The sequence below is a fragment of the Rhea pennata genome, chromosome 24 (genome assembly GCF_028389875.1).
Source record: "Rhea pennata isolate bPtePen1 chromosome 24, bPtePen1.pri, whole genome shotgun sequence".
NCBI lineage: Eukaryota > Metazoa > Chordata > Aves > Rheiformes > Rheidae > Rhea > Rhea pennata.
This window is the reverse complement of record NC_084686.1, coordinates 5193254-5205889: the sequence shown is the minus strand read 5'-3', so window position 1 is coordinate 5205889 and position 12636 is coordinate 5193254. Positions and strand designations below refer to the sequence as shown.

The 12636-nt window shown below is 48.9% G+C and overlaps 2 protein-coding genes across 2 annotated transcripts in view; one reads left to right on the top strand and one right to left on the bottom strand.

Moving 5' to 3' along the window:
• NCAPD3 (non-SMC condensin II complex subunit D3) overlaps nt 1-514 on the bottom strand; it is a 32112-nt gene extending 31598 nt beyond the window's left edge. Inside the window, exon 1 of the mRNA XM_062594392.1 lies at nt 481-514. The gene's annotated coding sequence lies outside the window, so the exon portion shown is untranslated. The remainder of the gene's footprint in view (nt 1-480) is intronic.
• Nucleotides 515-1216: 702 nt separating this feature from the next.
• VPS26B (VPS26 retromer complex component B) lies at nt 1217-12297 on the top strand. Its single transcript, XM_062594635.1, has 6 exons — nt 1217-1548; nt 5393-5549; nt 6381-6545; nt 7557-7732; nt 8391-8533; nt 9135-12297. The coding sequence occupies exons 1-6, from the start codon at nt 1326-1328 to the stop codon at nt 9279-9281; spliced, it is 1011 nt and encodes a 336-aa protein (XP_062450619.1). The 5' UTR covers nt 1217-1325; the 3' UTR covers nt 9282-12297.
• Nucleotides 12298-12636: the final 339 nt, after the last annotated feature.

Below are 12636 nucleotides of genomic sequence, written 5' to 3'. Positions count from 1 at the left end.
TGAGACCTTGTTTTCTTCTCCACTTTTCTTTTTAGAGGATGACACAAGTAACCAACGGAAAGGCGAGACCCAGGAACACACACACAGATCCCCTTGACAAGGGCACAGCACAGGCAAGTATTTTTAGCTTATAGACACCTACAGCAAGGACAGCCGGTCCTCCCTCATCCCTCCCTCATCGCAGTCTATCCTTAAAATAACCCCTGAAAGTAGAAACCACAAAAGTAGAGTTACGGTACTGCTATCAAGCATGGTAACTGCCCGTTGCCCTGCACGCCTAAGGAAGGGGAATCCCACGGCTGGGAGAACACCGCCTTGGGACACACGCGCGAGCGCGCATCCCCCCGGGAAAGGCCGGCGCGGCGGCGGCGCGGAGGCAGCGCCCGGGCCGCGCCGGGGGCCCAGTCCTGCCTCCCGCCGCGGGCCGCCAACGCCCCCCTCACACCCGCCACCCGCGACCGTTATCGGGCGACCCCTCACCTGCGCTGACGTCACGCAACCGCCACCTTTCCAGTGCGCGCGACGCCTCCGCCGCCACCACCATCCTGCCGCCGCCGTCGCCTTCGAACCAGCCAATCGCGCGCCCGCGCCGGCCCGAGCCAATCCCCGCGCGGCGCCCCGCGGCTTCCCGGAAGCGGCGGGGCCGTGCGCCCTCGGCGCGCCTGCGCGGCGCGCCCACCGGAAGGCGAGGCAGGCAGGGGGGGCGGGCGGCGCCTGCGTGTCGCGGCGGGGGCGCGCGCCGCGGCGCCAGCGCCGGGGCCGGCGGGGCGGCGCATGCGTGGTGCTGCGCCGCGGCCCGGGGCGGCGCGAGCGCTCGCGCGTGGGGGCTGCGGGGCCGCGCGCGCGCCCGCCCGCCCTGCGCCGCGCCGCGCCGCGCCGCCCGCCGCGGGCTCGCTGCAGCACCGCCGCCCTCCCCGCCGCGCCCCTCCCCGCCGCGCTCCCCGGCCCCCTTCCCAGCGCCGGCGTCCCTGCCGCATTGCGGCCCCCCCCCCCCCCGCCCCTGCCCCGGCGGTAAGTGCCCGGCGCGGGGCAGCGGGGCTCCCCGCCGCCACACGCCGGCGCTGCCGGGGCCGCCCGGCCGCTGCCGGTGCTCCGCCCCCCGGCCCCGGGCGCGGCGGCGGCCGTGCCGGGCGTGGGGCCGCGCCGCGCCGCGCCGGCCGGCCGGCCCGGGCTCGCCCTCGGCGCCCGCCCCTCGGCGTCCGCCGGGCGACGCCGCAGAGCCCTGTCCGCGGCGCCTCTGGGCAGGCCGGGAGCCGCCGGCGGCGCTTCTCCCGCGGCGCCGTGCGGGGAGGGGCCCCGGGGGCCGCCGCCGCCGCCCCGGTGCCATGAGCTTCTTTGGGTTCGGGCAGAGCGCGGAGCTGGAGCTGGTGCTGAGCGACGCCGAGAGCCGGCGGCGGGTGGAGCACAAGACCGAGGAGGGCAAGAAGGAGAAATACTTCCTCTTCTACGATGGGGAGACCGTGTCCGGGCGGGTCATCCTCACCCTCAAGCACCCCAACAAGCGGCTGGAGCACCAGGGCATCAAAGTGGAGTTCATCGGGCAGATCGGTGAGGGCGCGGGGGCGGTGGGCGCGGGGAAGGGGCTGTTGCGCTGCCCCGAAAGGCACGGGGATCCTGGTTGGTTTAAAAAAAAAAAAAAAAAAAAAAAAAGTAGGTTACGCTGGCTGTCGGGCAGCGCTGAGAATTCCCATGGCCACCTGAAACTGTTGCAGGCCCTGTTAGGGCTGGCGCCCCAGTCTGCTCTCTCCGCTCCAGCCTGTGCAGAAGGGAGGCAGCTCCAGTCCTTTTCCAGGTCACTGTTCCCTTGTCATATTTTATCGCTTCTGCTCAGTTACTTAAGCGCTAAAATACACGTTCTCTGACGGAGCATCAGATTTGGGTTCCGTTCTCCAGATTCAGCTGCCAGTCTGAAAATCCTAGCAACGACGTGTTCTCCAGATTGCCTCTCTTCACAACTCCTTTCGCTAATGCACGGCTAGATGGCGATTTGTATTGGTGCCTACTGATTTTGTTAAGCCTGGGTATGTTAGGAAGCAATAGCTACGCCGAGGGCCAAGGACAGCAAATCGGGTGGTTTTTGCGTGTGCGTTTCAAATCACCCACTAGACCCCGAGACCTGCTGCTCCACGAGGCAGTTAACCCTTGTAGAGCCGCTTTCTTGAGGCTTACAGCCTCAGCTCCGTTGATCCTACATTTATCTCTATTTTTTCGTTGAACAGATGATCATATATTCTGCATAGTTGCCTCAGGGACTCCTTTTGTTGTTTAAAACTGGTGGTTATCTATATATGTATCCAGTTTAGATTCATTTAAGCATTTCCTGCTCTCTCAGAGGAAAGGTAGCTGCCACACCCACTGCTTGATCAGAGTGGAGATTTCAGTGTTTTGTGGACATGTCTGAGACCCATGTTCAAAATAAAATCAGGATGTTCTTAGTGGTGTGACTGCTTTCTGCCTCTGTATTAACTGAGCTGTGCCAGTGTGGTACTTTACATTGGTGGCCCTCTGTACACTGGTTTAACCCTGAAAATCACTACACAAACAGTGGGCTTGCATGTTACTGTTATCTTCCTGGGATCAAAACCCTTGCCTTGCAGATCAAGCGGTATAAGAAAGTGAACAAGTAGTTTTTTTCTTTTCCCAGCTTCAGTATTTCTACCTTTATTTATTTATTTATTTATTTATTTTATGGCCTCGCTCACACATAACATTACCGTTTGGAAAGAAAAGGCTGGACAGGCAGAGAGAAACTGTGAATAGTGGTGTGTAAGTGAGCCCATTTATCAGAAGCTAATTTATGAGCTCCTATTTCATTATGGTCCTCGGTGGAAATTGAGCATGAACTTCACTTCCTGCTCCTTCTTTGTGCTGCTTTGTCTGCTTCTGTTTCCCCATTTTGCAAGACTTTTGAGCCATAGATACTTTGAACAACTGCTGTGAATTTATAAACGTTACCCAAGTGGTGTGTATTAGGAGCTGCTCTGGCTGCATGCTTCTCCTTTGTTGTTGTTGTTGCCTGTCTGGCTACTTCAGTAAAGCCCAAAGTGCTAGTTGGGAAGTGTGTACCGCTGATGAGATGATTTAACAGGTAAGGAAATTGAGATGTGAAGAAGTGATGTGTCACAGTGAAGATGGCTGTTTGAGACCAGATAGCAGAGTCCAGACTGTGAATATATTCTAGTGTCCTGTGTGGCCCTTTGTGAATGCAGAATCCATATATGATTTTCATTTGCCTGCAGTTACTGTGTCCTCAGCGTGTCACTGTAATGTTGGCAGGTTATATGTTAATATGGAAGGAAATCTTTATAGCTTTTAAAAACTAAAATTGCAGCTTATATCTGCTTGACATGCTAATATCTTCTAAAGCATAGAAAACATCAGTCCTTCCTCTTCTTAAGACTGTGAAGTGCTAATCTCTGCCCTTTGGAAGTAGCTGAGAACTTAGTACACTGATACTTGCTTCTCCTTGCTTTAAATTCAGTTGTTGCCTTCTGTATCATGCAGGAAGATGATAGATTCCTCTTTTTATGTGCCACATGGCTTGTTTCTGTCACATCAACAAGCACTCTCCTGCTCTCAGTGGACATTTATTCAATGCAGAGAGACTTGGTATATTTATTTATGTCACCAGCGTGCCTAGCCCAAAGGGCTTGATGGCGCTTGCTGTTCTGTATAAGTGAGAGGTGTTCTAGGGCCAGTGTTTCCACCAGAGAGAGAAGGTGAACAAAATGGTGTGAGAAAATGACATTACTTAGAACCTGAAATCTCATCATGTATACTATGGAGCTCTGAGTCTCTCCCCAGTTCCTGCGCTCTACTAGTACCTCCCAAAAGCCTCAACTGCACAGCTTAGTGCTTCCAGTGAACTTGGATGCATATGATTGTCTGATGACTCAGGCTTTTGCTTCCTGATCCCAAGGTATCAGATTGGCCAGGCTTTACTTTTTTAAAGGACTGTGTGGGTACCTTGTAGTCACACGTAGCTCATGCACAGGATTGTAAAAGGAAGATTGCATTGGCAGTTGCATGTAATACTGAGCTGTGAATGTAACTTGCAGAGTGCAAGTTTCTGCTGCTTTGACTTATGACAGAAAACTACATGAAAGCAAAGAGATGATCACTTTAGTTAAATGAGGAACCTGTAGTAGGCCCCTTCTGACCTAGGAAGGTTGTAGGGAAAGCTGAAGCTTCGGTTGCTTTAGGCTGGCTTGAGCATTGCTTCCAAAGATGAATGCTCTTCCCTCATCAATGTTGACAGGGCCATTAATGTGTCACCTAGGGCCTGATGTTACTTAGCTCAACTTCCAGCTCTCCCGCTCAGTTTTCATGCACTGAGCATTGACATAGTGTGAAATCACTGAGGTTTTCCACCATGACTTGTTCCCTGTAGCGATTCAAGGCCAAACTGTTTGTTGTCAAAGAATAAGCAGTAACAGTTGGAAGCCTCCTAGCCCTTCATTTTTGCTCTGTCACTGCGTTTGCTTTTCCACAGAAGCAGTGGTGTTTTTGGTTCTCATTAGGCCACCAGTATCTTTTGCCTTGAATATAAGACTCTAGAAAATTATTAGAAGGGACTGTGAGGTGCTGGCTCCTCTTCTCAGGCAGCCTGAACATAATTCATATTGATTATAGTTGACTTATGTCCATCTAAGGCAAGCCAAGTTCCTGATTCATTGTAGTAGGTGAGGCTGTGCTGGCCTCTTTTCTCCTGTTTCAGTGATCTCTCATCATTAATGGAGATGGAATATTTATAGACTGACCTTCTGATTCAGATGCATTTCTGTCCCATTCCTGTACATGTGGGCAGGACCTTTTGCATGAGGGCATGGTTTGACTGGTATCTTAGACACAGGTAAAGGTCGTATCTCCCAATACTGTTAAAATAGTGCAAGCTGTCTAGCTGCCTCCATCGTAGAGGAGATGTAGGAAAGCTTAGCAGTAGACCAAGTAACTGTCCCAGGAATCTGGGCTCTTTGTTACAGAATGCCTCCTTTCTTTCACCAAGCTTTATCATCTCCTTGTGAAGAACTGCAGTCAGTTTAGGCATCTGTTAATACGTGTAGCTCTCCTGATTTATACAGTGAGCAAATAACTAATTGTGCAAAATTGGTTCTTTCAGAAGTGAGCCTTAAGATAGCCCTACTTGAGAATCTTGCTGTCCTGACTACTACAATGGCACCTGCCCAGGTTCTGGCCTGCCTCTGGCACAGAAAGCAGTGAACAGGTGCTATATTTTGCAACCACAGGCTCCGTGGGAGGTACTCTGAACAGTACTGAAGGAGGCAGTAATCTGAACAAGATAGTTTTTCTTGAGCAGTATAATCTTCTGTGTTTCCTTGCTGTGTCACGGGGATTGAGCATCACTGCTTAACTTGGACTTGCATCTTCCTAGAACTCTACTATGACCGAGGGAACCACCATGAGTTTGTGTCTCTCGTAAAAGACCTGGCCCGTCCTGGTGAATTCACTCAATCACAGACATTTGACTTTGAATTCACACATGTGGAAAAACCTTATGAATCCTACACGGGACAGAACGTGAAGTTACGGTGAGTCTCCTCCCTTTGCTGACCCCAGTTCTTGGTCTGTGCCGTGTACAACTACTGATGTTCACCATAATGCTAATAGAGTGCAGGATTCCTTCCCAGATAACCTTGCAAACTTATAATGTAACTCCAGATGAAGTTTGGAGGGCTGAGTTGTAAAGATCTGTTTTTCTGAGTTTTATATGAGTGCAGCAGGCTTCGTGTAACTTACTTTGCACCATTTAGATGTCAGAAGAAACCAGCTCCTTTTGAATCCTCCAAATGCTTCTAATTTATTTGATTATTCAAAAAACAAAGTATTACTGTTTGCTTTAGTCTCTAACAGGGACATTTTTACTGTCTTATAATCTGACTTTTTAACTTTAATTGTGCTCTACATGCAAACAGATGCCTAGCTTGTATCTTGTTCGTGTGTTGCCAACTATATTTCACATCTAGGTGTTCCAGTTGACTTGAAATCTAGTCACTGGCTTCAAAAGAAGGAAAACTCTGAGATCTACAGACAGAGGTGTGTCAGTGGAGACGGACGCTCTGGTTAAAGGGCAGTGATCTTCAGCATGAGCTCTGCAAGCTGTTTCTCAGATCCCCAAAATGGTGCTTAAGAAACTCAGGCTCACAAATGCGTGAAATGCTTGTAGATGTCTTAAGAGTCTGCTTTTTCATTGGAAAATTCCTTACTGTCTTTTCCAACATGGGGTATTGGGTGCTCCAGAAGCCAGTGGTGCCAATAAGACAGCTCAGATAGTCCAGTCGAATCCATTCAGTCCCATGTCCCTCCCTACTCTCTTTGTTGCTACCTGTGTTATTCTAACAGGAGGGAGGCTCTTTTTGCAGGTATTTTCTCCGAGCAACTGTCAGCCGCAGACTGAACGATGTGGTGAAAGAAATGGATATAGTTGTGCATACTCTGAGCACCTACCCAGAGCTCAACTCCTCTATTAAGATGGAGGTGGGGATTGAGGATTGCCTGCACATTGAGTTCGAGTATAACAAGTCCAAGTAAGTGCCTCAAGAGTGTGGGGAATCATCTACTTGATTGGTCAGCTCGGTTTAATAGGTAGAGACCTGTCTTGCCTGTGGTCTTCAAATGGATTCGTTTCTGTGCTAGAGCAAGGCTGGCAGACAGCTCACTGAAGTCACAGAATCACAGAATGGTTGAGGTTGGAAGGGAACTCCCAACTCAAGCAGGTCACCTAGAGCACGTTGCACAGGATCGTGTCCAGGTGGGTTTTGAATATCTCCAGAGAAGGAGACTCCAGAACCTCTCTGCGCAACCTGTTCCAGTGCTCTGTCACTCTGACAGTAAAGACGTTTTTCCTTGTAACTGATCCTAGGTTAGGATCTGTGAGTTGTCATCCTTGCCCTGAGGGGTTCTCTCTAGACCCAGTAGTGGGAAGCAGTGGCTGTGACATACCAAGCTTGGAGCAGAGCACGAGGCTATGCATGAGGCTGTGACATGAGGCTTGGAGCAGAGCATGAGGATCCCAGTATCCTCAGCAGTGTCAGTATTTCCAGGCGTCTTCAAGGCATGAAGTGTCTTGTGCTCTCTTGCTAGACAGTACAGCTGAAATGGGACCTTAATTTAGGTACAGAAGTTGGAGGCAACTGATTTAAACTGCTTCTAATGTATCTTTCTCAGCTAATGCTGGCAAATCTCCCTGCAGTTTAACATTCAGGTTGGTTTTAGTTGACCTAAAAGACTGGTTTTGGAGGCTTTGCTATTGCAGAGGTTTCTTGCAGATATTCAGCCTGGTATTCTATTTTTGATTTTGATTTTAACATGATTTCTGATCGTGTTAAATGTTCTTGTTGATTTTTAAGGGACTGGAGGATGAAACCTGATGCATTGTTTAAAGCAGTGTAGTTGGGGTGGTAGATATTCCATGTGAAATCTAGTGTTGGGCTGAGGATAAGAGGGAAGCACCTGATAATTGAGTTGCCACTCTCCAGCGTGTGTCCTGGTCTGCTGTGCAGTGTTTGATTGTGATGTTCTCCTCCTTCATGTGCTAGGTATCATTTGAAAGATGTGATTGTCGGAAAGATCTACTTCCTGCTGGTGCGGATCAAGATCAAACACATGGAGATAGATATCATCAAGAGAGAAACAACAGGGACTGGTCCCAATGTATATCATGAGAATGACACCATAGCTAAATATGAGATCATGGATGGGGCACCTGTGAGAGGTGAGAAGGCGAATTATCTCCTCGAAATTCTTTAAGTCTTTGGGGGTGGGAATATGAGTCCCACAGTATCTTCAGCCGAATTTCTGTGCTCAGTAGTAATACATATCCTGATTCATTGGTGAACTTATGACAGTTTACATAGGTGATTAAATATGATCCCTTTCCTTATCTAGTACAGTGGGGGAATGGAGGTACAATGAGTTGTAGTGACTGACTTTTTTTGATGAAGCAGTGGCAAAACCAGAACTAAATTTAAATTCAGTGTTGGCATGGGCCACTAGCTGGCATTGCTGTAACTCAGAACAGAAAGATTGGCAGTGAACTAAACACTATCTCCTGCGTTACTTGTTTTCCAGTTCCGTTGCCCAGCAGAATCACCTGCCACAGAAAATGTCACCTTGTTCATTTTTTGCTTGCGATGTTGTCTTGATGCAGGTGACGTAGGACTCCCATGCTGTTAAAGTGGAGATGAAATAGCTGTCAGCAGGGCAGGATCTGGCTATGGGCTATGCATGCTGACAGCTTTCTGAAGGGATTTGATATCTTAGTCCACCTGTGGAAATGGTCCCAAGAGCTCATGTGCCCTAGAGAGATTTTTGTTTTGCATAGGTTGTGTCTGTGCATTTTGTCTGTGCTGATGGTTCTGTATCCACTGTAGGGGAGTCCATTCCCATCAGGCTCTTCCTGGCTGGCTACGAACTGACTCCAACAATGAGGGACATCAATAAGAAGTTCTCGGTGCGATATTACCTCAATCTGGTGCTGATTGATGAGGAAGAGAGGCGCTACTTCAAACAGCAGGTAAGAAACAGCAGTTAGGTCTTGTGGAGCCTGCAGACTGTCACCTGAGGTACTGTTTTAAGGATCTTTGGGAAGCTGCATTCCCATGGCAGGGGGAATCATGAGCTGAGTATCCATCAGGACTAGACCACTTGGAATGTGCAAAGAGGGTCTAGAAGAGACCATCCACACAGTTAAGATGTGTGTGGTTGTGTGGGGATATATGTATGAGGGTGCCTACGTGGTCCTTCTCTGCCACTTTGCTGCCCCGTGCTGAAGTTCCTGCTTCGCCTTGTGAATTCCAATGGGGGTAGTGTACAGCAGCAGAGTGGGTCTAACATCCAGCGGGCTGCCCCTGTGTGCTGAGATCCTAGAGATAAGGGCTGTACTCAAGTTTTCATGAAGGCTGCAATGGGAGGCCTCTCATTACCACTGTGGGTGGCCTTAGGGTGTGTGGCTGAGTGCAGTGTGCCAGCATGGGTTGAGTTCTCTCTGGGTGCAAGCACTGGATACAAGCTGCTCACCTGGCAGATTGGTTCAGCATTTTGGTTTGAGTGGCTCTGAGTGGGGCTGGGAAGAGGTCTGAAAGCCATGACAAGCCCTGCTGGCTGTGTTACTACAGGAGGTGGTGCTTTGGCGGAAAGGAGACATAGTGAGGAAGAGCATGTCCCACCAAGCAGCCATCGCCTCCCAGCGGTTTGAGGGGACATCCTCGCACACCGAGGCCAAGACCCCCAGCCAGCCTGCAGAGAACAACAGCCGGCAGTGAGAGGCCACGCAGAGGAAGGAAGGCTGCTGCGGAGCCAGTGGGGGCAGCAGCAAGGAAGAAGAGAAAATACTTCAGAGACTTCATGAAAATAAATATCCGTTTTCAACTTAATTCCTTTCTTCAAAGGACTAGTAGGGTGGGGAGGGGATAAGAGGGCAAGGCAGCTGGAGTGCTGGTGATGTGGAGTTGAAGGTACCTCAGTGCTTCCCAATCAACTACATTCCTCTGGGATGGGCCGCTTTGACGTGTGTGTCCGGAGGCTGCGGAACTGCCTGATCTCCTCTTTGCCCCCAGAACCCTTTCAGCATGGTAGCGGGGAGGGAGAGAGCAAGTGAAGGCCAAATCCGCTGCTCCTTCTCAGCAGTGTGGATGTTGCTTTGGGGCTGTGTAGGATGGATATTTTTCTTGCCTTCTAGAAATTTTCATGAGGGAAAATGACACTATTTTAGCTGGAAGGTAGGGAAGGGAATCGGACTGAGGTGTGGCCTACTTGAAATAACTTCATGTTGTCTCCTCTCTCCCTCTCCTTCCTCTTTATAGTGTTGTCGGATTCTTTATCGCAAACAGTTACTTAACGTAGTTGAGTCAGCCCTGGGATTACCACAGAGCCACTGTGCTGGTGGAACATGGGCAGCAAGAAGGATTTTGTGCCCCTGCTGTGGGAACTCCTGACTGCCATGCTGAGGTTGGATGCTGAGGAGATGAGGTTAGCAGGAAGAAGTGAAGCATACGAACACAGTGGAGCATGGAACAGAGAGGTGGCACAGGCTGGACAGTGGCTAACAATGATGCTGGGCAGTTAGGAGGTGGGGACAGGAAGGCTTCTGACTCTTGAGACTAGTGCCTTCCCAGTGTTGTCTCAGAAGCTGCATGAGCACCCCTGAGATTTGGTCTGTCTGGTTTCTGCATTTACACAGTCTCAGATGGTGCTGCAGAGCAGGGACAGACTAGCCTTGAGAGGTCTAGAGAAGAGTGTTGAAACATGAGATAAATGGGGGCTCCCTGTGGGAGCATGTATTGCATAGACTGCCCTGCTCATCTCTGTGTCCTTGTGACAGAGCAGGCTTTGTAGTGGGGACAGACGGCTGTATAGAAATGTGAGTATCTCCCTCATGCCTGCAGGATAAGGATTGGTAATCCTAGGAAGTGGGATGCTGTTTAAGAAGCTCGTGGCCTGTGTGTGCTGCTAGTTGAAGCCCAGCAGCAATTGGAAGGATGGTAAAACTTTCAATTCCAGGGACAGGTTCTTGAGCTGAATTCTCCGGTGAGGTCTGTGGGTACAGCATGAGCTGAGAATGAGAATAAAGGTCTTTTCTATTCTGAGATAAGCTCTGTTTACCCTTCAGCTAAGTAGAATCATGACAACATTCCCAGAAGGAAATCACTTCTCTATTAAACTTTAGATGTGGCTTTGTAGACTTGACTGAGTTTGGCTAATACCTGTCCTTCTTTAGAAGTCCTCCAAGGAAGCAGGTGGTTAAATCTCCTATCGGATGGAGAGAAGCCTGAACTAATATAAGCTCCATCAAATGGGATTTGTCTAGATCTCCCTGTGAGTTTGTAGCTCACTAGAGTTACACCCAGCTTGGTTTTGACTCTGAATGGATCTCCTCTGCCTCTGACCTGCAGTTGGATGTAGAACAGTTATTTTGCAGCTGGGAAATGAAAGCATCTGCTTTGTTTAGTGGAACAGTGTTGGTGGAGGGAATGGGGTCTGGGTGGGAAGGGGAGCTTTTTATGTAATAAGACAGCTACTGTATTTCAGTGATAAATGTATGTTTCTGCTTGCCAAAGTAAGTTATCTTTTACTCACCATGTGTAAGGTTGTGGTTTTTTAGTAGAGCTGGACAGTCTCACTCTGTTGTAGAGGACACTAATGACCTCATCTCTGCTGAATGCTCTTGTCACACCATGTTTCTGCTCTGTAATAGTGAAGACGTGGCTTACTCTTCTTTACACGAGAAGTTTGTGCCATGGGCTGAAGCCATGTGTCTTCCTGAGACCGAAGCAAAAGCTTACTTTAGACAACTGCCTTGTTATGTCAGGGAAAGGGGTGGTGAGCTGCTGGGTGTCTCACAGGGCAAAGGAAACTGGATGTTACTTTTGACACTAACTCACTCCCCCCTCGGTGTAGGGGGAACCACCTATGCTGTGACAATACATGATCTTGTGGAGACAAGTGAAGCTCCTGTGGGGAGCCTCTGGGGATAGCAGACTACCTTTCTATGGCTAAGTTGAGCACAGCAGCACCTTAACCACCCTCTGCTTTCTTTTGCCTCCCAGCCCTCCTGGGACTTTTTTTCCCTTGCATATTCCTCTAGATAGTAGGCCTATGGTATTAAAAGAGACCAAGTGGATGAAGATGACTATGCATTCCAGGAATGGTTCATTTACTGGCCGAACAGCATCACTGCTGGATATAAGATAATTATCTGAAAAGACAATGCATCATAAGGAGATTTCTGTTAAATACCTGTTTCTGGAGGTAACAGATGCTCCCCAGAATGCTGCTGGAGGGACTAATTGGAAGGTTTTTTTCCTACTTTACTTTATGCCCTCTCCCCTGTGTCCCTAGTTATGAAATCAGAATTTAGAAATTAGGTCAATTTTTACATAATCTAAATAGACCATTCATCCTGTTACCCATTAGGCCCTCTGTTTGTCTGGGGTGGAAGAGATGTGCTGGGCATCTTCAGAGAGAAGTTGAAGCATAAGGTCACTCCAGAACAAGGTACTACAGGAAAGTTACGTTAGCATGGCAAGGGGCGGACACTGCTTGAGCTGTCATGTCCCCTTGAGCTGGGTGGTTCTGTTCAGTGCTTGGGTCATTCCTTCTCTTCCAGGCAGAGTCAGGCTGGGGGGAGTGTTCAGGTACCAAACCAAGCAGTGCAACTTGTATATTTAAGCCTCTGCTGTGTTTACATGTTTCTTAATTCATTGTCTTTTCAATGGCTGTATTTTAAAACTTGGGTTTTTTGTCTCTCCAATTAAAAAGAAGCCATCCCTGGCTTTCAAATGCTGTGTGTGAATTTTGATTTGGTTTATATTGCCTGTGTTGGATCTTGGTTCTTTATCTTATTAAGACTTTTTTCTTTTAAGATGCACCTGTTCTTCATTCCTCCAAACATGGTTGAAGAGCCCCTTATCTTTCACTATCTTTATAAATACTTGGTCTTTCTTTAAGCTATGCCACTGCTTATAGGCCGTGTGGGCCATACAGTTGTTAAAAGCTAGCTCGCTAGTACTGACATCAGAGAAATAAAAGAAAATAGAGCTAAAGGAACATGAGAAGTTTTGTAACTTCAGGAAGCTAATGGTGATCAGGATCGATGTGTAGTCTAAGTTGTCTTGCTCT

Excerpts from the sequence above, each read along its gene's own strand:
- VPS26B (XM_062594635.1), top strand. The coding sequence starts at position 1,326 with ATGAGCTTCTTTGGGTTCGGGCAGAGCGCGGAGCTGGAGCTGGTGCTG. Across the intron at positions 1,549-5,392 it reads GGAGTTCATCGGGCAGATCG|AACTCTACTATGACCGAGGG; the intron begins GTGAGGGCGCGG and ends GCATCTTCCTAG. Across the intron at positions 6,546-7,556 it reads TTCGAGTATAACAAGTCCAA|GTATCATTTGAAAGATGTGA; the intron begins GTAAGTGCCTCA and ends TTCATGTGCTAG.